The sequence below is a fragment of the Heterocephalus glaber genome, unplaced genomic scaffold (assembly GCF_053883595.1).
Source record: "Heterocephalus glaber isolate CG9 unplaced genomic scaffold, H.glaber_assembly_v1.0 deba00000331, whole genome shotgun sequence".
NCBI classification, from domain to species: domain Eukaryota; kingdom Metazoa; phylum Chordata; class Mammalia; order Rodentia; family Bathyergidae; genus Heterocephalus; species Heterocephalus glaber.
The window spans coordinates 28,283,932-28,307,478 of NW_028258142.1; the positions used below are offsets into that span (position 1 = coordinate 28,283,932).

At 33.1% G+C, this 23,547-nt stretch overlaps 1 protein-coding gene across 8 annotated transcripts in view; it reads right to left on the reverse strand.

Moving 5' to 3' along the window:
• Window positions 1-23,547, reverse strand: part of Dcc (DCC netrin 1 receptor) — a 1,202,110-nt gene that overhangs the window by 93,284 nt on the left and 1,085,279 nt on the right. For all 8 annotated transcript variants that reach the window (XM_004855173.3, XM_021236635.2, XM_021236638.2 and 5 more), the window contains 4 exons: window positions 22,008-22,146; window positions 16,631-16,738; window positions 8,617-8,811; window positions 3,983-4,015 (listed from right to left, as the gene is read on the reverse strand). In XM_004855173.3, the coding sequence (XP_004855230.1) occupies window positions 3,983-4,015; window positions 8,617-8,811; window positions 16,631-16,738; window positions 22,008-22,146 (475 nt within the window). The remainder of the gene's footprint in view (window positions 1-3,982; window positions 4,016-8,616; window positions 8,812-16,630; window positions 16,739-22,007; window positions 22,147-23,547) is intronic.

Genomic DNA, 23,547 nt, shown 5'->3' on the forward strand with positions numbered 1-23,547 from the left:
TGACGCCCAAAGAGATTTTCTAAAATGCTTCTGTAAGAAGCTTTAAAAAGTGTAAAAAAATTTAAAATTCAATTTTTAGAAAAACAACAATGCTGTTTTTTTAAGTGTAGTAACAGTCTATAGCAGAATAATTGTTAACCACGGCAATTAGAAACATTTTGGGTTCTAACTCTTCCAAATTTATTTGTGTGACTTTGAGCAATAAAATTAGTTTCTACTTGTTTGTCTGAAAAAGTAAAAAAATAATTATTTCAGTAGTAAAATAACAAGTTTTCATTTTATTATGGATGCTAAAGACCAAACTGTGTCTCCTACAAAATTCATATATTGATGACCTAGCCTCCAATGTGACTATTTTGGGATATAGGGCATTTACGGAAACAGCTAAGAGTAAATGAAGTAATACACATAAGACCTTGATTCGATGGCATTAGTACAGTATCCTTTTAAGAGAAGACACCAGAGAGATGCTGTCTGTCGTGTAAAGACACAGTGAGCAGGTAGCCATCAGCACACAGGAAGAGAACCTTCATCAAACACCCATGCTGCTCAACCTTCATCAGGTTCTTCCAACCAGCTCTAAGAGAATAAATTTCCCCTGTTGAATCTGCCTAGTATTTGGTATTTTGCATTGACAGCTTGGGCTAAGACAGTGGAATTAACACCACCCTTTTGTTTTGTGAGATAAAGAAGTAGAATCATATGCTCCAGGTTAAGGTGAGAGACACTTGCTTTGTTCTTTAGAATAGTTACAGAGATGGGAAAAGAAAGTCAATGTTAGAAAAATATCAATACATAAAACTTTAGATACAGAAACTTTAAAGACAGACGTCCACTATGAACATGGTGGCTGTGAATGCATATAGGTAACAAATATATAATGACTGCATTTGGTGGTTAAAATCATTGCTTCTGGAACATGGTTTCCTGGGTCTGAATCATCCCCTTGTTGCTTACTCGCTGGGCTTCTAAGGGAAATTCATTTAAACTCTCTGAGCTTCAGCTTCTTTATTGCTAAATGGAATAATAATAGTATCTTTCACGATATTGTTAGGATTAAATGAATCAATCATAAGCTCAGAATAGTGACTTATGGTTAGAGTTTCACAGGAATTCATTTCATTATGACACACCCCCACATGAACACAAATTCAGACAAACTGGAATTGTTTCAATCAAAACATGCAAAGGAAAAAAGAATCTAAAGCACAGCTGTTCCTCACCCACCACACCCACTTTACGGGGCAGTTCCTTTCTCATTGACCCTCCAAAAAGTTAAAGTCTGTGGTTAATCTCCAAAAATCTTCAAATTTATTGGCCACTTGTGCCTGTAAGAATCTCCAAAGATAATTAGGACATGGAGCAAGAGAGAATGGGAATGGAAAATGGAAAATTATAGAGTAGAGGTTAGGGGTTAAGAAAATGCTAGATATCAGCAACTTGCAATGACATCAAAGGATGAAGACCTCTATGATAATTGTGTATCATTTTCATACTGCTATTGCTATTACTCAGAAGAAAATAATTTTCCCAAGTCAAAATTGATTCCAATATAAATGACTGTTTGTTTTCATATTTATGCTCTTCACATCGGATCTTAGGTTCTTAAAAAATATAATTGTGACAAGAATGTATAAAGCCACGTTTTCAGAGCAATCAAAACTTTTCTCACATTCTCCATTATAAGTCAAATTTAACCTCCTGCTTCTCTATGTAAACTTCATCTCGCGGTTAACTCTTGACTCAAACGGTGTCAACTTTTCTCCCAGAGGGAAGCAGAAACTCATCTCCTGTCCAAATGTAGCAGTGGGATCATTTCTCCAGAAAAAGGGGGCAAAGAGTTCTAAGTGTAGGCATGCGAAAACACATTCAATGGATTTGCTTTCTACTGGGCGTGCAAGCATCCTAGCCAGCCTTCTCTCATTATTTTCAGCACTCTTAGAGGAACTGTTGATCTTGGTTACTTCTCAAGTACTTGGCCATCAACTCAGAAGACCAATTTTGTTTATAATAAGCTTTTGATGTCCAGCAAATTTTATATGCTTCCTCTCTAGAGATGTAATGATACTACTTAAAACTACCAAAATATATGTCATCAGGCCCTCTCAATTTTACTCAAGTGCTTTGAAGTTGATGTAAAATTTAGAATTTATCAACTTGAACAAATGTATGCGAGCTGTGATTGAAGAAGGCCCAAAAGATCACAGTGTATGACAGAATGTAAGTAATATTAGATGAAGAAAGGTACAATTGTCTGGATTTGTGAATAGACTCAGCCACTGACAATAATTCCTTGGAATTTCTTTTGTTCTTGAAAATACTTCCGACTTCACTGCAAATGTGAGAAGTTGAGTAAGAAATATGTAGGGTCAGGTGAGAGGAAAGGAAGAATAATTTACCCATTTGTCTTTGATAAAGTATCCAATTAAAAATATGTATTTGATGTTTTAAAATAACAAGCAGTGTGTAGTTTTTCTCTCCATATTTTTTCCAAATACATTTTCAAAAGTTAGGAGTTGTGGATGTTCCAAATTCATTTTTGTGAGGGTTATAGAGATTATTTAAATTATTTTATAACTCAAATAATAAAATTGCTTCTAATTAATTATTCATTCATTAATTAGAAGAATTAATTAATTATTCCAGGTTTGGATTTACCAGCACTAATATTTAATTTACCTAGGTAAATATGCACTGTGATAATTACAATAACTACTCATCAACTTTAAAAAAACAAATATTACTACTTAGTAGATACTGGTATTATGACAATAATTCCAGTGGAAGAGCAGGCAGGAGCAGCTGGGTTAATGGAAATCTTGATGGCTAGACATTGCCAAGTAGTGTATCATTTCTATTATTCCACCTGTGAACCACTAGCCATATTCTATTACAAGGAGGTGAAGTACAAGAAACTAGACAAAAATTTGAACACAGGATTATTGAAGAATTACTCATGAAAGTAGCCTCTGTTTTAGTGAGAATCAACATCTAGATATTTAACACTTGTCAGTTAAAAAGTATCCATATCCAAAGCAATGTTTTTCTTTCACTGCACAGTATTGTGCCTGATACAACAAATTGTTTGTGAGTTAGTTCTGCTGACAGAATACTGATGTCCAAAGTAGAAGACAAACTAATGACAAACTACTACCTTTGAAACAGTAAATACAGGACAACCAATTACTAGTACTTCCAAACTCCCTCTTAGAAGAATACAACATCCTAAAAAGATGAAACTCATGAACTCTTCTCATTCTCCCTCAGCACTCTAGTAATCCTCTCTAAAGATAATAGAATCCTAATTTATCAGTATACAAATCAGATTAATAGCAGATTGTTAACTACCTCTGAATGGAAGGATAACAGTTATTTATCTCCAACTTTGGGTAAAACCATCCCTGCTTCTCTACACATATCAGCTTTTATCAAGAGCAGAAGGAAGAGAAAATACTCTGAATCAGACTAGCATCTCATTCATAGAATAAAAGCTTTCTGATTTCAAAATGAGCAATTATCATGCCCTAAAAAGTTGACCCAACTTTGTTTTATTTGTTCAAAGAGGATCATCGCAGAGGGAAAGCACACATGATTTATGTAGCACCACAGAACTTTAATCCATAGCTCATGAAAGGGTGCAAGAGCAGCTTGAAAATTATGCTGAGCTTAATTATACTTAATGTGAATTATTCAGAAGTGCAGACAGAGACTAAAAATTTATTTCATACAAAGAAGCTTGACATTTTAATTGGTCCTTCAGAATAGAGACAAAACAATTTCCTCTCAAGAAAATTTACATCTTCCTTATCAGAGCTGAAGCCTCAGCCAAGCAGAACTTCATTAACAAGATTAATCACCACGCCAGTGTCTGCCTCATCAGGTGTATGGCCCAGGTAAAAAGAGGAATACAAAGTAATGACTGACATTTCCAACAGATAGGACTGATACAGGAAGGAAAAAATGACAGATTGAGTTACCATACCTTGGTCATTAGCCATTTTGTCAGGGTGTTCCACTGTGGGAGAAAAAATAATATTAATATCATTAGATTTTGACAGTCTCCAGCCAAAAAAAAAATAAAGCTGACAAATTGACAGTTTTGTTAACAGGTTTTCATATTAAGGTAAATGCTTTACTGAAACAAGATTGATAAATATTCAAAGTTATATGTGATGATTTCTATTAAGTAAGTACTCAGAGGAAAAAAATTTAAAATAATGTTTTTTGCTGTATAAGTACATTCTAAAATAGATTATTTGTCACACCAAAACAAACTCAGAATGATTATTATGTAAGTTTAATTACAAGTAGACAAAGGAGAATTCATGCAGTAATAGTAATTATCACCCACATACATATTTTAAGTTCAGGGGACTATTTCCTGTATGTGATTATTTTGAGCAAGAGAACTTGGCCAAATCATAAATGGATGTAGCTAAATTATGGGATATTATAAATATGGAATAATATAAATAGTTTGATAAATCTTTAGATCTCGTGAAGATAACTATTAAGTTGTTCAGAACTCCAGTTAGGTTAATGAGTAATATTCTTTAAAAATCACTTTTTACAATTTAAAAATGTCTCTAAGAGGGCCAGGGATTTAGCTCAGTGGTTTCGCCGCCTGCTGTGCAAGCGCAAGGACCCGAGTTCGATCCCCGGTACCAAAAAAAAAAAAAAATGTCTCTAAGAGTTAAAAACAGGTGGCTTATTTTTGTTAAGTGAATGAAACTAAAAAGGAAGCATATTGTTAGCATTATAGCGATTCTAAAAATTGTGATATGGCATTTTTGCCAGTCCAGATGTTTTCAAAACTCCATGAGTTAGACTTATTTCATTTATACTTGTCTTGAATTTTGAGAGTTCTTGGCTTATTTAACTCATTCAATTGTACACAAACTTGCCAAGTAGGCTACTATACTTGCAAGTTTGCTTCCTGTATATGTCTCAGTTAAACTTACCAGAGAAAAATGGCACAACTGAGCTAACTACCCAGCCCAGGATGTTTTTAAACTAAAATGCTTGAAGCTTTATATCTTAAGAAATATTTTATTGAAATATGATTAACAAGGAAAAAGCTGTACATATTTAATGTATACAACTCTATGAGACTGGGTCTAAGTATACATGATTATCAATGTCATAAACATATTCACCACCTCCCAAAACTTCCTCCTCCTCCATCTACATTGTCACTGTCATCATCATTGTTATTATTGTTTCAAGAATATCGTGACATTTTGCTTCTATTTCCCATTGAAGACTAAGGACTTCTCAAACTTCTTATATTTTGTAGGATTAAAAGTTTGCTGATTACAGGAGCTTTTAATAGAATTGCACAACAGGGGCTTTTAATAGGCAACTGCGTTACATGTGGCCTATGAACAGGTTTATGACCTGAGATCCTAAAGTAGCCTTTGAGGAAGGACACTGTATTGTCAAAAGCACCATACCAGGTCTCCAGTAAGAAGAAAGAAAAATATTTCAGAATCTTAAGTAGCCAAACAATATGGGAAGTGCATAGGTTTGGCAGAGCAGGACAAACCTCTGAAATCATGCTAATCAGTATCTAATATTTAGTGGAGAACTGTTTAGAATGATGACAGGGAAGCTAGAGAAAAGTAAACTAACTACATCTTATTTCCATTCTTTGTTTCTTCCTTTGTTGTTAATAATATTGCATGCATTGCCAGCAGTCTAAGATATTTTTAGCAAGTGATAAACAATGTCGTATATTTGTCTTTATTACTAGAGCTAGACTGGATGTAACTTAAAATATTTTTAATATATCAAAAAAGATTATATATTGATGAGTACTTCCCATTAAAAACCAAATGGATTCTGACTTTTATTAAAAACAAATAATGGCTTCAAAATTTTGTGATTGGTGTCTTGAACTTTTAATTATTCATGTCACGTGTCAAGAAAATCATGTATTTTGTCACAAATTAATCTGAGCATTAAATCTCTTTTTCCATCCTTGTACAGAGTTTTCTTCCTAGCTTGGGGAGTGATACATTTCAGAGTAACTACAAAGGATGCTCAGAGGGTAGACCATACTCTACTGAGCTACTGCTGAGGATTCTGCTTCTCTGTGTGTAGAAAGTGACTCCCTTTGCACATTTAGCCAACATGGAGCCAAATACTGTACTGGAGGGAACTGATCTAGAGATAGACAGACATCTTTCAGTGTAAGGGAGGCCTGAGAAGAACATGGAGAAGGGAAGTTCATAAATATTTGCAATACTATGTGATCTGAGAATAAAGATAAGGTTCTTTTAATTAACATTTTACAGAAAGAATTGGATGCATCCTATGCATGCATATACATAAGTATATAGCAGTACAATCCCTAATTGTAAATGTGCTTTTAATTAACCACCGATTACTGATTAAGTTTCTCAAACCTCTCTGGCTGGCTGCTCATACAAAAAGATAAAAATCTAATCTCAAGTAGAAAATGTTGCTATTTTTTGAAGACTAAAAGAATGAGGTTTGTGGACCCTTGCCTGGGGCATAATTTGTAAGGAAACACTTGTCCATTACCCAGTACACTACTGGGAGTTTCTTCAGCTTTAGCAAAACATCTAAGATTTTCTCACTGTTCAACAAAGTTACATTCTGATGAACAGAAAACTGATGTTTTGAAGCAGCTTCAGGAATCTAAAAGCTTAAATCAGAAAGCAAAAGCATGATTTTATGTCCTTGATATAGATTTGGTTCATTGTGGCTTTAAATCTTTTTTAATGAGTAATTTAGTACAATTGTCATTGAAAGTGACATGCAAGATGCATACATGTACAATGTCAATTATTGATGAAGATGAGGAATATAAATATTTTTGAGTAATTTAAAATCCACCCAAGACATCAAAAACTTTTTATCTGATGAACAATGTTTGCTTAAAGATCTGAGCTATTAGTGTGAAACATAATTAAGACAGGCAATATTAAATATCAAATTAGGTTATTAGAAATAACTGTTTAGACTATTATATCATAGAACAAACCATAACTTTTCCTGAAGTTCTTGTTAGTCTTGAAAATCATTTGTAGATGAGGTTAGAGTACTGATGTTAATAGTACCAAAGGAAATGTTGATTTCTCAGGATGTTTATCAGTGTGGGCCACTTTGCACTTTATTACATTTGGACACCTTAAGTCAGTGGTGGCGGACCTACAGCACATGTGCTGTAGTGGGGTATTTGCTATTATTGTAAGCTCTAAAAGGTTCATTATCACTGCCCTAAGCCATCTTAAACCCTCTTTGAGATCTTTCAGCTGGCATATATTGCGAACATAAAATTAATTTGTTACTTTTCCATAGTAAAGATAATAGTATTTGTAAAACATTGTCTAATTATATTTCATACTTCCACAAAATGAAGAACTGGGTACCTTTTGATTCCTCATTTGGAATAAAACTTGATTTAGACATGCAGTCCTCAAAACCTGGACAAAGATCAGCTCATTTTTTCCATATCCCTTTTCCAACTTCTACTACATCATTCAGTAGTATCATGCAGGCTTAAAATGAATGCCTATTTGTGCATTTCTGGCAAACTTTCAGATTATTACCAAAACCAGTTTTTGAATAGATTATTCATGAGAATTCAAAAGTCCACTATTACCTTCCTTGTAGAATTAAGAACCTTTTTCTTTTTTAGTATATAAAACAAATGGTTAGAAATGTCAATCATCCATGGATTTCTCATATCATAATTGTTTACCACTGTGTATTACCAAGTTTTCTTCAGGATATTTAGGAATAATATTGTCAGATTTAAAAGCCAAGCTATCCTCCCTTAAAACAATGTACATCATGCATCCTTAAATATAAATATTCATCTTTAAATAGTACCACGTATTGGAATATGCAAATTATTTCCCACTTTAAGTGATACAGACTCATGTAACTATTCATCCTCCAGAAAATTAATGCTGTGCTCAAAAGAGTATGAGTTTACATGAAAATTATTTTGATATAACCACTATTCTTGGGACTTCGCCTTTTTCTGTAAGAACATAAAATTGTCTTCAAATTGAGTAGTTATTTATATTCTTACAAGCATGTGGAACTTTCTTCCAGTAATGATATTGCAAGATTTTTCTTCATTGTTTTTACTATGGTTTCTTAAAATAAATATATTCATTAAAAATAATTTTCTCTCTTACCACATTAAAACTTCCTTCAATAACATATAAGAATGATAGTTCCTAAAAGAAAATATTTCAAATTGGCAATAGTATGCCATTCACATAATCCTGTGGATTTAAATTTTTATTCTTTTACATAAAATGGCTGAAGAGTTTCATTATATTTTGAAAAGAACCAATATACATGAAATCAATATAAAAGTCCAAAAGGATTGTAAATTTAAAAAGCTAAATTAGATATGTCTGCCTTGTGCTGATGGCAGAAAGTGTGATAACACAATAGATCTTTCATTTGACACGTTGGCTTTGAGCATAAAAGGTACATTTTAATTTACTTTGAATGTCCATTTCACCCATGTTGTCAACAGAAATGGTTTAGGGCAGTTTCTAACACAGACTACAAAACTGTTTTATAACACTCCTATGGAAAAGGAAGTAACAATAGGAAATGAATTCAAACCTTTCAGAGTCCTGAAGAGGATGGGATCAGAGAGGGGCCCAACTCCTTTTGCATTTCGAGCTTGAATTCGAAAGTAATACATTGTATCAAGGTTGAGATCCATAATTTGATGAGTAAGCCGATCGCCACTGATTGTTTCCATAATCCAGTCATCAATTGGTATGTTCTTATCCAAGGTATAAAACAAAATGTAAGCTGCATAAATAGACAAATACATCTTCATTTAGTATACTGAACGTTGTAATTCTGCTTCCAATCACCTGTATTTCCCAAATATAATTTGCAATAATTGTATGCCGACAATCTACAAACTAGTGTTCAGCTTTGCAAGAATTTACTTATATTGCAAACATTAGATAAATAATTGTTTCAATATATAGAATGAGAAAATGAAACAGGCCATTAGAAATAAAAATACATGCAACATTTAAAAATGCATGCTTTCCGCTACCAATAAATCCTGATTATTGGTTTGTTGTGATATATATGCATGATGAAAAATGCAAAACAGTGATAATAAGTCTGTATAACTCACTGCCTTCCAATAAGGAAAATAAGTAATATTTATTTTGGCTTGTGCTTAAATAATACACTGGAAGGTGTAAAATCTCATATATGTTTTTAAAGTGTTATAAAAATAAATGATCATACTTTATTATTGTCATAATTCTGCAAAATTGGCAGGGACATCTCTCCTTCCAGAGATGGTCATGCTGAGGGTGACTCAAGCTACTTGGTAAAAGGGCTGGAATCATATTCTCTACCATGACAGTAAAGATCAATCATTATTTCCACTCTTCCAACATAGCTAGGCAAATAAATAAATTCTGCTGGACAACTGTAGGTGATCTAGTTAATGTCTCAAAATTTAATAATGTCATTTGATGGAACCACTAATTCTCTGTGTTAGGGGACGTGTTTCATAAATATTAATAGTGCACTCAGTTATGATAGTCTAATGTCCACCCAAACACATCAGGTATTTCTGTAAAGTAACCATATTGTGACATTAGTGGTGTAACTTTTATTTAAAGGTAATAATGAATAATTCTTATATTATTATCCTAGATGAAACTGTACAGGGCTCATTATGGACATCTTTGCTACATGAATGTGGTATTGTCTCCATTCCTGCCAAAATTCTGCAATATCTTTAGTGCACAGGCCACCAAAGTCTGTAGGTCTATTCTTATGCATTCAATGCATTATTTGTAAATAACTTCCTTAAAAACTATAATCTTGCATGGATCACCTTTCTTTCTGAGCCTCTGTGGCCTCCATCTGGCCTGGAAACATTAATACATAGATCTTTACAATGATTATATCACAGAGTTCTCTGACTCAGATTCACTTCCCTCGAGCAATAGTCATGCACTTTATCCACATTTCAGCATAAACCCTCAATGGGTTCTTTAGGATTAAACAACATTACAAATTCCAGCAACCAAAATCCGATTTTTCTTATAATCTGATCAATGCTAAAACTATTTTGTGTTGGGTTTGACTTTTTCTGGTGTTTCTCAAAGCTGTTTAATCATAAAAATTACTGGAAGAATGAATACAAATTATTAAAAATAGACTCTAAGGCTGGTCTCTTTGATTTAATACCTGTGTGAAAAATCATTGATGGCTCCAATTACTCCTATCCTCTGATTTTACACCTTGTGTAATCCTTTCTGTTTGGCCTTAGATTAATTCTAAGACTTGCTTCTAACAAACAGATATAACAAATAGGATGGATATCTTTTCCATAATTATATTACATAAGACTATGATTTCTGTTTTGATAACAGACTCTATAGATTCTCTCCTCCGTTGACTCTGATAACCCATGCTGACAAATAGAGAAGGCCATGTGACTGGAAGTAGGAGTGTTTTTTGACCAAGGAGCAGTAAAAAACTGGTCTGTTAACAACCACATAAAATTACAAGCAAATATTTTCCCAGCCAAACCAAAGAAAAAACTTCTGTAACCTTAATTTAACTTCTAATACCTTAATTTACAGCCTTGTAAGAAATTCCAAAGCAAATTATTTAACTAAATTATGCTCTGATTCCAGACAACAGAAACTGAGATAATAAATTATGTGTTCTTCTAAGTTACTAAATTTGTGGTCCTATTGTCTCACACATATATAGATACATGTAGATGATTTACATGATCAAGCAAGGTCAGGAATCACTGCTTTAGTAGATAATGTGGGATCTATATATATTTTGTCATTTGTTCCAATGTCATGTTACAAATACATAGCTTAAGATGCTGAGAGTTTAAGATACTGTAAAAGACTTGCTAATGTAAAGAATACTGTAAAATTTAAAAATGCTACGGGACTCCTTTGATGAATTAATTAAACTTGGAAGGCTAAAATTCAAAAGGGACTGTGACATAGTTTTAGATAAAGGGGTTGTTTTCTGACTTGTATATGCATACATTTAAAACTCAGTCCCTATCAGCAACATCAACAAAATATCCTCATATTGTTTCTAGAATGATATCCATTCTTATCCGTACAGAACCACGTCTATTCAGAAGGTGGCCCTGGTAACAGCAATTTTACTTTTTAGTTTTTATTGTATGCACACCTTATCTCTTCAAAAGGATAAAAACCTCCCTTTAGTTCAGGAGCCATATCTTTTATTACTTTTTTATTTCTCAACAAAATCTACTCAGAGTCTTCACATAACAGGTACTGAAACTCCCATATTAAATGAAATTCTCTAGCCTGTTAGCATGAAAGTTTTACATTCATTATACTAATGAAATTGTTAAAGTTTTCCTGGGCTGTTATAAGTACAGAGTAAAGCTGAATGTTCAGAGAATTGTGCTCCAAACCCAGGCCAACTACAGTTATTCCTGACTTTATTCATTTATCACATGAAACAAAATATTGGCTTTCACTATGATTTTAGTTACATAAAGATTGTTTATTTGAATAGTTTAAATGACAGTTCTGGAATCAAATAACCAAAGTTAAATTTTGAGTATAAAGTTCTGACCATTCCAAATTGTTGTTAAGCAATTTCCTAATATTTATGGGGAAGTCCAACCTTTTAAAAATGTAATTCAAGAACCGAGATAGTGAACACAAATAAATTATGCCATTAATTCTAATAAATGGCCTTAGGGACAGCACAACTTCATTTAGGAATGCAAATTTGTTATATTTGAAAGACACTGAATGTCTTATTGACATCTTTTCTCCCAATTCATTTATTTATAAGTTCTTATAAAGTTAATTATCATATATACAGATTGACAATCAGACTAATAGGGCAAAAGAACATATAAACACAAAACTTGAGTCATCTGTAAGAAAATGAATGCACCCTGAGACCATAATGTTAAATGAAGTAGGGACTGATTGTAAACTTAAATATCCTATGATTCCTCTTATATGAATAACTCAGTAGATAAATGAAATATGAAATAAAAGACAGATACTATAATAGGAAAAAAGAGAGGAAAAAAAAGGTTATTGTAATCCAGCATGAACAATGTGTCTAAAGCATACCTTGATTTAGTATAATTGATATCTTACCTTATAGATTTCTACAACAACATGTGCTGAAGAAAATTATTGGCTTCTTGCTACCTTTATATGCTTGTATATTTATTTCTCTGTGTTCAAGACTTTGTGTTTCTTTACTTTTTATCTTTCCTTTTTCTACCTTATTTCTTGTCTTTTTCTCACCATAACTGGCCAAAAAATGAGGGGTATTATGTTCTATCACAGTTGATAAAGTCTGAGACTGTTAACACAACTAGGCACCTGCATTTTGGAGTCATGTGTGTAAATATATGTAAAATGTAACATCATATATCAATCATTTTGACTACACTTATAAAATAGGCAATTGTAATTCCAGAAGCAAAATGAGAGAATGTATCCAATTCCTCTTGTCCCCTCTTTTCTGTCCTTTGCATTCTTTTTCTAATTCTACATAGATTTCCTTCCAAGGATCAGGTAGACTGCTAAGTAGTGGGAAGACCAAGCTAGTAACATGACTCCTATTGACAAGGAGCTCAACCCAGTGAGTGCTTTTAATCTCAAAAGAAATAATTATGATAAACCTCTACTAAAGGTTTAGATTTTCTCTATTATTATAATGGAAAGGGGATAAAAATGAAGTCAAGATGGCTGAATTTCCAATTTTTCAACTGGATAAGCTGTGGAAGCTTTTCAAAAGATGGGAGTAACAAATTTAGATACTTTTAATTCCAATGTGGGTCCACAATCTTGAATGGTCGTCAACCTATCACAGGACATAATAATGCATTATTTGGCCAATTGTGATGGGAAATATAAAAAAAGAAGATAAAATAGGGGCAATTGTGAAAGACAGGCAGATGCAGATGTGTGACATGAAGTTGGATATATGCATTCAAATCTTTTTTTGCATGGACATACAGATTTCAGAGATATAAGTGAGTATTACCTGTTGCATGGACTCTAGTAGAGATACTTTTCCAGAGAAGTAATAAAAGAAATTAAAAGTCCAACATTCTGAGAAGCAACACTTAAGAAACAGGTTGAAAGTTTATCTGCAAACGACACTGTGAGGCTGTTGCTTTGGAAATGGGAAGAAAAGTGCTTTGTGGATTTTATAAAAGTCAAGAAAGGAGAGAATTTTGTGGGAGAAGAACTGGCCTAGAATAACAAATGACACACAAAAAGGAATATACTCTTATCTGTGAGACTGTATTACATTTAACAAAATATTCTCTGAAATACCTAACTCCTCTCTCTCTCTGTTAGTCCCTAAATTGAACAGGTTTGAAACTACATTTATTTTTGTTTTTATTTTTTATTTTTTTGGTACCGGGGATCGAGCTCAGGACCTTGCTCTTGTGAGGCAGACGCCAGAACTACTGAACTAAATCCCCAGCCCTGAAACTGCATTTATTTAGATCAATGTTTCGTAGTTCTGTGTGGACACTAAAATCACATAGGAAGCTTTAAAAAAAGAAACATTCTCAGCTCCTACTTAAATGAATGAATTAAATTAAAACTCAGTTGAGAATCACCAATTAAAGTCAAAAGATAACTAATAAATGGGAGCAAAACACAGTATAATAGTTGATTATAGTTCTCAGTTTGTTTATTTTTCCATTAAGTTTATTTATTGGTACGTTTTAGGTGTACAATACAGTTACATTCATCATTGAGATCCTGTACCTTTACATAATATATCTTGGTTCTTATATTTTCCCCATTCCCCTCCCTTCCCTTCACCCCCTCCACCCTTCCCTATTTATAAACTCTTTATTTCCAGTTTTTCCTTTTCTTATATTTTTTCTTTTTCCTTCTTTCCTTTCCCCTACCTCTCCCATTTTCCCTACTCCTTTAGACCTTTTCTTCCTATTTCACGATATCAATTATACATTTTGATCCTTATTTACACTTTTAGCTTTTCACACCAGAGAAACTATTCGGTATAGTTCTCAGTTTTTTAATCGTAGCTTTGCTACTTCTCGATTATCTGAATTTGGATGAGTTATTTTCTCTAGAAAGCCCTAAACTCTTTATATCAAAGGGAAATAACATGAATATGTCATCGTGTACTATACAGTATTAAAATGCTGAGCAGGACATTAAGCATATAATAAAGACTTCATGGATTTTGAACAAATTTCTTCTGAAAATGTGAAAATAGCAATTTAAGAATTGGGTTTATGATCATAGAATTTAAAAACTGGAATTATCTAAATTTTCTCCTTTGTGTTTTTAAAAAAAATCTTTTTGTAGTAATTACATTTACAAATTGATGGACTGGGTTTTGTGCAAAGCACATTAGTAAAGCCTCTTTCTGGAATGGATTTCTAATTGGAATAATAGCTAATTTGCTTTAGTGCTCATTGGGCATAAGGGATTTTTCTCAGCACTTCACTATTATAACAATTCTATAAGAGACATGCTATTTTTGTCCTTATTTTGTAGATGAGAAAGAGAGGCTGGGGGAAATTAAATGGCTTGTCCACCCCCTACCCTTAAACAGGGAGCTTGGGTTCTTAACTCCCATGCTCTACAGCTGTCCACTTGAAGGAATTAGGAAAACAAACAGAGAGCGTATAACTTGGAAGTACATCCTTTGCAGGCATACCTCCATCCTGCCAAACTGGGACTGAGCTCACATTTTCCTCTGACTTCCATTAAAAGATGAGTGTAGCCAGTCTGGGCCTTCTGCCTAGTGGCCTGAGATTTTGAATATTTTATTACCTTATTCTCTGAGAGTAGTTTGAATGAAAGAACCCAAACAGGAATGTAACAGAAATTCTCTGAAGGGTTCTTAGTATTTCCTCCTTGTTAGATTGAATCAAAATATCTCAACTTGATGACCACAATTTTGTTCAAATGAGTAAATCAGGCTTTTAAAGGCAAAAAAAAAATGTCTTGCATACTTTCATTGTTAAAGAATGGATTTTTATTAGTGAGAACTATTAAACAGACAATTCTAATGTACGTAGCAATTTCTGATACATGCAGTGAAATTTTGGCACATAGAAACATACTGCTTAGATTAATTTGTATTTCTTGTTATGGGCCAGACTTCCAGTTTTTCCCTGAAAAGCAAAATTAAATTTCTTTCCAAATTGAAAACACATTCTATTGTTTACATTGATTATTTGAAGGTATTTATTTAAATAAAAGTGAACTTGAGTGGGGAATATGACTTACTTTATCCTTCACCAAAATAAATATATATTTTTTCATAAGAACTTGTTTTCACTTAGACAATTTTCATTCTGTTTTTTCTTAAATATATTATCTATGGATTTATCATGTACTTATAAATAAGTTTTTATGATGACATAAGATAAAAATAAATCAAAAGCTACAAAAGTACTGAAACAGAACCAATGAACACAGATCATAACACTGAGAGGGGAAATAAAAGAAAATTAGAATGAGCTGGCTTTAGTTTTAAAGGCCTGGAACACTGACAACTGAACATATAAGATTTGAGGGAGATTTTATATCTTCTTTTCCCATATTTGTCAGCTCAAATGAAAATTCTGTTTGCTCTTGCACAGAGAGTAATTTCCTAGAGAAAACAAATCTTCACCATAAATATCAATCACATTTGGAATTTTCACATTATCTATTATTTTTGCAAATTCAGAATGTAACTCACACAGTGACTGTGCCATCTGAAATTGCAATTTCCTTGCTTATCTCTGTATCACAGAATAACTGACTCACTCTGTAAATTTATAGTACTGCAATCCACCTCTTGTATGCAAAAAACAAAAAGAAAGAAAAAAACAGGAATGACTCTTACATGTTTCTAACTCAAAGGTTCAAGTTAATTAGACTATAATGTGCATTTTGAGTTATACAATATTTTTCATAATAATTATATGCTATGGAGACATCTATTAAAAGCCTAAAGTGATCATTTAAATGCAAAATCTCTGATAGAACTCCATTATATTTTTCATACTAAATTAACATTACAGGCTTCTAATGGATGCTTTAATTAGGCATTGATGTTATCAGCAATATTTGGCAAAATAAAATCTGTCACTGTGAAATATTCATTATATTCAATTTCTGGCAGTCAATATTAAGTATTTTCTGAACCTTGTGATTTAACTAAGAAGCTAAAAGTTATGTGAGAAGTTAAAATTCCAAGACAAATTTCCTTCATATATGCTATACAAAAAATATGTGGTTATTGGGAAGATTTTGTATTTTATAGCTGTTAAACCACCAGCTTCACTTTACCTTTATACTTAGAGACACTCTATAGAAAGGTTATCTTAATTCTCCATAGCCTAAAAAACCTAAGGTCTATCCTATTAGAAATACATCTTTCTCACAAAGCAACTCAAATGAAAGTGGTATGTGTGTGTATTTGTATGCACCATTAAAGAATTCCATGGTCTGTGGGGGTCAGAGAAGGGTCAGAGATGCCAAGACAGAAAATAACACACAAAAGGTGAGCTGAGCATGTGAGCATTCCTGGGCTAAGGCAGGACTATGCTGGGAAAGCAAGCTGAAATGCTTACCAGTGATTTTACCATTAGCTTCCAAGGGAGGCTGCCAGCTCACAATGACAGTACGAGGCTTCCCTTCCCGAGTAATGACGGTCAAATCCTTGGGAGCAGAGGTTGGGGCTGCAAGATGAGACAGAGACAAGGCCTTGTCATCAGATGTGAAAGAAAACAGACACTGGTGGGACTTTTAATCATGATGCAGATGCTCAGAATCTATCACAAAGTATCCCCTCTTTACACTGACATTTACAATTTATTTCAAGGATTTCAATTACATAAGCAAACAAGTTATAAAAAAAAATTGCTTTCCGTGAAAGTGAAGTGCTATCTAAAGGGGTGAATGTAGAGAGGGATTAGGGTTAGTGTTGATGACTTTGATGATGATATATCTTCAAGACACAGACTTTTGCTATGCCCGCAGTTTATAAATGAACATATCAATTGATTCTTCAATTTCCTTAGAAGCAAAACAAGAGTTAAAGCCCAGGTTGAAACACATAGCCTACACACCATATTGACTTCTTCTAAAAACAAACGTAAGAGTGAGAAATGAAATACAGGAATTAAAGAATTGATAAATAGCTTCACTTCAATTTGGGATGAAATAAACTAGAGTGAAAATCTGGCATGAAATAAGTTGGAATGAAACTTCTTCACGTTGTGGTTGATGAAGTCTTAAATACATTTTAAAGGTAGAAGCAAACGGCTGACCCAATGCAATATCTTTCAGGCCTCTTCCAACCAGTTTTCACATTATGCCTGGAAAGAGAGTTTTTCTTCTTGGTAGCTAACAATGCTCCAATTCTATTAGCTATACTCTTTGTTACCCTTTGTTTGACACAGGCAGATTGAGAACATATCTAGACTGTATGTTTGGGTTCCTGAATAACTTCCTGGCACCAAATAGGAACTCTGTGTTATCTAAAATATATAGAACTTGGTTTATAAGTCTGTACCAGCTTTACTCTATAAGTATTCACTTTGGTTCTTCAATGTGTCTGTACTATAGTATAGAACCTGGACGTTATCTATACTTTATTTTCAGCATCTCTTCCTGAGTTCCAAATGTGAGCCAAATAGAGAAGAGATCAATTATTCCCATCTATCATTCCATTCACTTTCTAATTCCCTGAAGTTCAGGGTCACTGGGATTCAAGATTTTCTCAAATTACTTGTAATTTTTGCATGCTGACATTTAAAATTTCAGATAGAAAAAGGAGGCAAAAAACATCATGGAGGAGGAAAATAAATAGAAAAGGATGAGTAGAAAGAGGAAAGAATGACCATAAGGAAGAAGAAGAGGAAAACATGTGAAATGGAGTTGATCTTGATAAAAGAAATTGTGATATCAAAAAATCAGCCCAAATACATTATTGAAAAGAGATTATAGCAAAATACCAAATGGCAATATGTTAAGAAGAATTATCCCCATAAAGAGCTCATTCAACATATTTCTAGGTCATAGATAGGAAGCTAAAATACAGATTAGGTTATGATAACAGGTATAAAAGGAATTTTCAAATTATGAAATTAAAAGACATGTATTTTTACTAATCAGAATAGCCTTTTTATTACTTGTATTAAAAGTCAAATTGATGTTTATTTGGAAAATAAATGATGATGATTTGATTGCTTTACATAATCTCTTTTAGTATTCAAAAAATAAAATAACTTTTAAACTGCTACTATTAAAATAATACATTCAAGAGTTGGTTGTTCAAAAAATCAGTCTACATCTAACCTATTTCAAATATTTTGTAAGGCCTTTTTGAAGAATCCATGAGAATGTTGGTAAACAGAAATTTTGGTATTGAAATTAATGTTTAGATCATTTAGGATTTTCATGTTAACTGGATTCTCTGATATTTAGAAAAGACCTTCTTAACTTGTCATGTAGTACGCTTTTGGTCTGCTCCAGAAACATGGTGACCTGTGGCTGGAGGTGGAGGGAGAGATTGTCTGTCAAAGTGTATGAAGTTCCAACTAGACTGGAGGTGTGGATTTAGGGATCTCCTGCATGGCATGGTGAGCAGAGTTCTAGATAATGCTATAGTTGATTCAAAATTGCAATGAGAATAAAATGTTTAACATTCTTACTACAAATAATGATAAGTAATTGAGGTAATGGATATGTAAGTTTGAACCCTTTTAAAAACATCACATTGTAAATTGGAAGAAAAGGGGCAAAGGGGAAGGAAGTGAGAGGGCTAGGGGAAGGGATAAAAGGGAATGGGATTAATATGAGAAAATGGAAAAATAGGAACAAAATCTTCGTAAATAGGGAGGACTGGAGGGGTGGAAGGGAGGGCTGGGCAAGGGTGAAAAATAAGAACCAAGAGAGACTATGTAAAGGTGCAAATTTCCAATGATGAATGTCATTATATTGTATACCTAAAATGTACCAATGATTATAACGAATAATCGATAATGCAAAATAGGAAGAAAAGGTCCAAAGGGGTAGGGGTAGTGGGAGGGGCAGGGGAAAGGAAAGAAGGGAAAGGAAAAATGCTGAGAAATGGAAAAAATGGAAATAAAGTCTTTGTAAATAGGGAAGGGTGGAGGGCGTGAAGGGAGGACTAGGAATGGGGAAAAAATAAGAACCAAGATGCATTATGTAAAGGTACAATTCCCAATGAGAAATGTAATTGTGTTGAATACCTACAATGTACCAATAAAAGAATTTAATTAAAAAAAACACATCACATTGTATCCTGAATATACATGTTTATTATTTGTCAATTAAAGACAAATAAGTAAATATAAGTTAAAAAAGAAATTCTTTATTGGCTACCTATTATCTCTGAATTAAGTATAAGTAAATAAGTAAATTCCAGACATTCTATTTATGGTTTATTTACTTGGAATTTATGCTTTTTCTTTTAGCCTCCTTTTTATTTGCTGAGCTGTGAACATCGTGCTCCAGTCATTTTGAGCTTTTCATAAGTGTCTTTTGAACACAATTCTTTTCTTCCATCCTTCTCCCTTCTTCCCTCCCTTCCTCCTTCCTGTCCTCATTTCATAGTACTGGGGATGAACTCATGGCCACACATGCTAAGTGAGCTCGCTATATCTATCTATCTATCTATCTATCTATCTATCTATCTATCCATCCATCCATCCATCCATCCATCCATCCATCCATCCATCCAACTATCTATTTTTGCTAAACTGCCTAGGCTAACCTGAAACTTGGTATCCCAAGTAGCTGGTATTATAGACATGTGCTGCTCCCACTCCTGGTGAATACATCATCATTCTTACATCTACTTGGCTGTCCTTGTAAATGCTGCTCCTTCCCTTTGGAAGTCCTTGCAGTGGAACCTGAGGATCCACCTAGGACATAGCTAAGCACCCCTTCCTTTATAAATCCAGACAGAATTTAGACCGTGTGTGTTTGATTTGATTTGAACTTGTCCAAAGTTTTGTTTTGGACTTCCTATGTTGCTTCAGGACTGTTTCAAAATGTTCTTCTTCTCAATTGGGTTATTATTCTTAAAAAATTTTATTTTCTTTCCTTTTTGCCTATCTCAGGGCCTGATAATTACAAATGAATGTTATTATACACTTATGATTAATATTATGGCCCACTAGCCAAACACTACCCTCTGATATTTCTGGTTTTCAAACAAATTTTTCCCACATTTAAATTTCTTTGTAAGTGCATGAATGGATGGTAATAATCGAGATTTAGAATATTTCAGAAAGGGGAATCATAGGCATTAGTTACTTGGACTGTCCAGCATCCTATCTGCTGTTTTTCCTTTTAGAAAAGCACTTTGCTTTTTCCTTTGGAGAAAAAACTCTTGTATGTTTCAGGAGGTTGGTAGCAACATCAACTGGGAACTTTATGGTCTTCATCCCACCCATTTTTAAGCTTGTGTGATCCCTTCTCAAGCCATTAAGATGCTGTCTATCATCTGAAAACTTGAATTGGATACAAGGGAATAAAACAGAATCAAACCACTGTGATGCCAGCACCTTGCAATGACAGTTACAACAGACCATTCTTCATCTCTGAAGTTTGGCTCCTGTCCCTTTCCAATATCTGATTATTTCACATATCCTTTCAGTTATTTTTATTTTACTTAAGTTAATAAGAATAAAATCAAATAGTCACCGTTTGGACAGAATGAAATATTTTACATCAAGGATTTGCCAGCCATTCTTACCTTCATTGTGAGCCATTTCAGCACCTGAAACTGTATATCCATAGTTTTGATGTGTTTGTAGAGTTAGCAGCAAATTTAGAGTTATTTCATTCACTTCATTTTTTTCCTCAGAGTTATAAATCTGTGGACACTTGCGAATTACTTCTTGCTTCTCATCATCACCAAGGAATCTCATCCACATGCTATTTACACCTTTGCCTAGATCATTATCTGATTTGACAATCATCCTTTCTACAACCACATTTCTTAAAGTATCTTTCTGTCAGTAATGTGTCTCATTATTGGTGTCCACATAAGGCTAAGAAGTTGATGAGAAATCCATAGGATGTATTAATCAAGACAGATGTTGATGTGCATTTTATGCTTATAAAAGAAAAAATGGATGAATTTGCTTGCTTTAAAGTAAAATTACTACTCTTTCACTAAGGGAAGATCAGATTTTTTTTGACTAGTTTACATTTTACTCCATTCGTATCCTTTCAAGTAAAAGGAAAGAGAAAGTCCTTTAGTGCCTCCCATATTATGTATCTTTTTCTTCTGGTTTTAATTTTCATAAGAGGCCATAACATTAGCATAAAAGGCAGAATTCTAAAAGGAATAGTTCATGTATATGCAACATGTAAAGTAGAAGAGGAAGATGTTAAAATTAAATGAGACTAAATAGATAAAACTTCTTATAGAAAGAAGTACCCACAAAAATGTAAATATACTCATAGTAGAAATCTAAAAGTTAAGGCAGTACTCTGACATAAAAATTAGAACTATAATTCCAATTTGTGTGTGTGTGTATGTATGGTTATTTAGGATTAATATCTAGGAAACTGTAGTTATAATGCAAAATTTTATTTTGTATCTAATTTCTTTCAAGTTAGCAAATACTTACCATGACTATGGTCAAAGACAGAGTTCAACCTGTGGATTTCTGTTCTTCACTTAAATGTATTGAAAAGATTTATCTAGAGATCCCCAAATTAACACTTTTAAGAAGCCACATATTCATCTTGCAACCACACGATTTAATTTATGGGAGACTCATTTTTTTCTTTTTTAGAGTAACAAGAAACTAATTAACTATAAAACTGCTGTGAACTATAAATGATAAAATATTTTATATACCATAAAAGTGTAATTGAGAAACCACAGCACTCATATATTTTAACTTCCTCACCTTCATGAAATGTCGAAAGTAGACACTTTGAGGTCAGCCTTTCGTTACATACCTGCTTCATATGTGGTGGCATGTGCAGTCATGCTCCATGTGCTGGACCTTCTGTTTTTTGTTACCATGACTGAGAACTCATACATTGTGTTTGGTTTGAGGCCTGTTGCTGTGTAGCTGAGAGAAGTTGTGTCTTCTGACTATACAAGTAGGAAATAAGTAAAGAGATAAGAAAATGAACTCTATCAACTTGCTAATCAAGACATGTAAAAAGAATATCAAGCAACCCAGCAAAAACCAAGTCTATTTCAAAACTGCAGAAGAGCTAGTACAAGGATTGGCACTATGTCTTTTCTGTCAACAGCTTATATGGGCTGATAATACATCTAAGACATGACTAATCAATCAGGCATTATGTTGTTGAAAGGCTTAGCTTCTGATAAACTTTCTTAAGTGAGGCAATAAACAGCACAGGACAAACAAAACTTTCCATCTTTGGAAGGTGTCTGTTCTGACTTGGTTTTAAGTTTACTTATAATAAAAATCCAGGTTAATATTATACATTTCACATATTTTCCCCTGGTAAGATAATTTATTAGAGTTTGTTGCTTATTATGTTTTAATAAAAGATTTTAAGGTAAAAACTTTTAGTGTTTCTAGTATCTCTTTAGCTCTTAAGAAAATAGAAGAAAAGCGATTTTGTGTCATGTGTTTTTCTTTCTGTCTACTTCACATTAAAGAAACATGTAAGTATGATAATGAGTAACTGATGAGGAAAGGAAAAATAATTTGGATAAATACTGAAGAATTACATTGTCATGCAAAGTAGTGCTAGTATTACTTAAATCTTCTGAATCCATTGTTTGCCTTTTAAACAAGAAGTTATTTTAGTAGAAAATTAAATAAAATTAAGTAAATTAAATCTTTATTGCTTTTTAAAAAATCAAAATGGTAACGAAGGAAAAAAAACAGATTAGTTTCTTAAATTAAAGCATGTTTTATAAATGACCAGGCAAATTCAAAACTATTTTTACCTCATATAAGATGTACTTGTGCTTGATATCTAGATGTTGGTCTTTTTCCAAACTTATTTACTTTTACATCTATATTTATTACTTTGTTATATATCTATGCCTAGAGAGTCAAAGGAAGCTTTTTCTTCCCTTAGGTAGATGTCTCATCTCTCTCTTTTTCTTACTACTGTAGTACAGTAAATGTTTTTTATCCACCTGTGAATCTCTTAGGCTATAGCTATGAAAATCCTACATTTTGTTACAACACCAAATAGATATTTAACTGCCCTAATAACATTTTGATGTTGTGCCTATCCATTCTATTAAAATGATGACCTCAGAAACATTTATCAGAAGCTCTCCTTAAAAATAGCTATAAAATGTGTCCTAAATATAAAAATATTTTGTATGATCAGGAAGATGGAATTCCATCCAATAAAACCCAAACTACACAGCTAGTATGTGACATGCTGATATGTAACTTCCAGTACTGCCTTGCTTCATAATCATTTCTAACACCTCTGAATACTACAAATGGAAATAGGAATGAGAAATGGGGCAATGAGGAATATTTTTCTTAGGAGGACA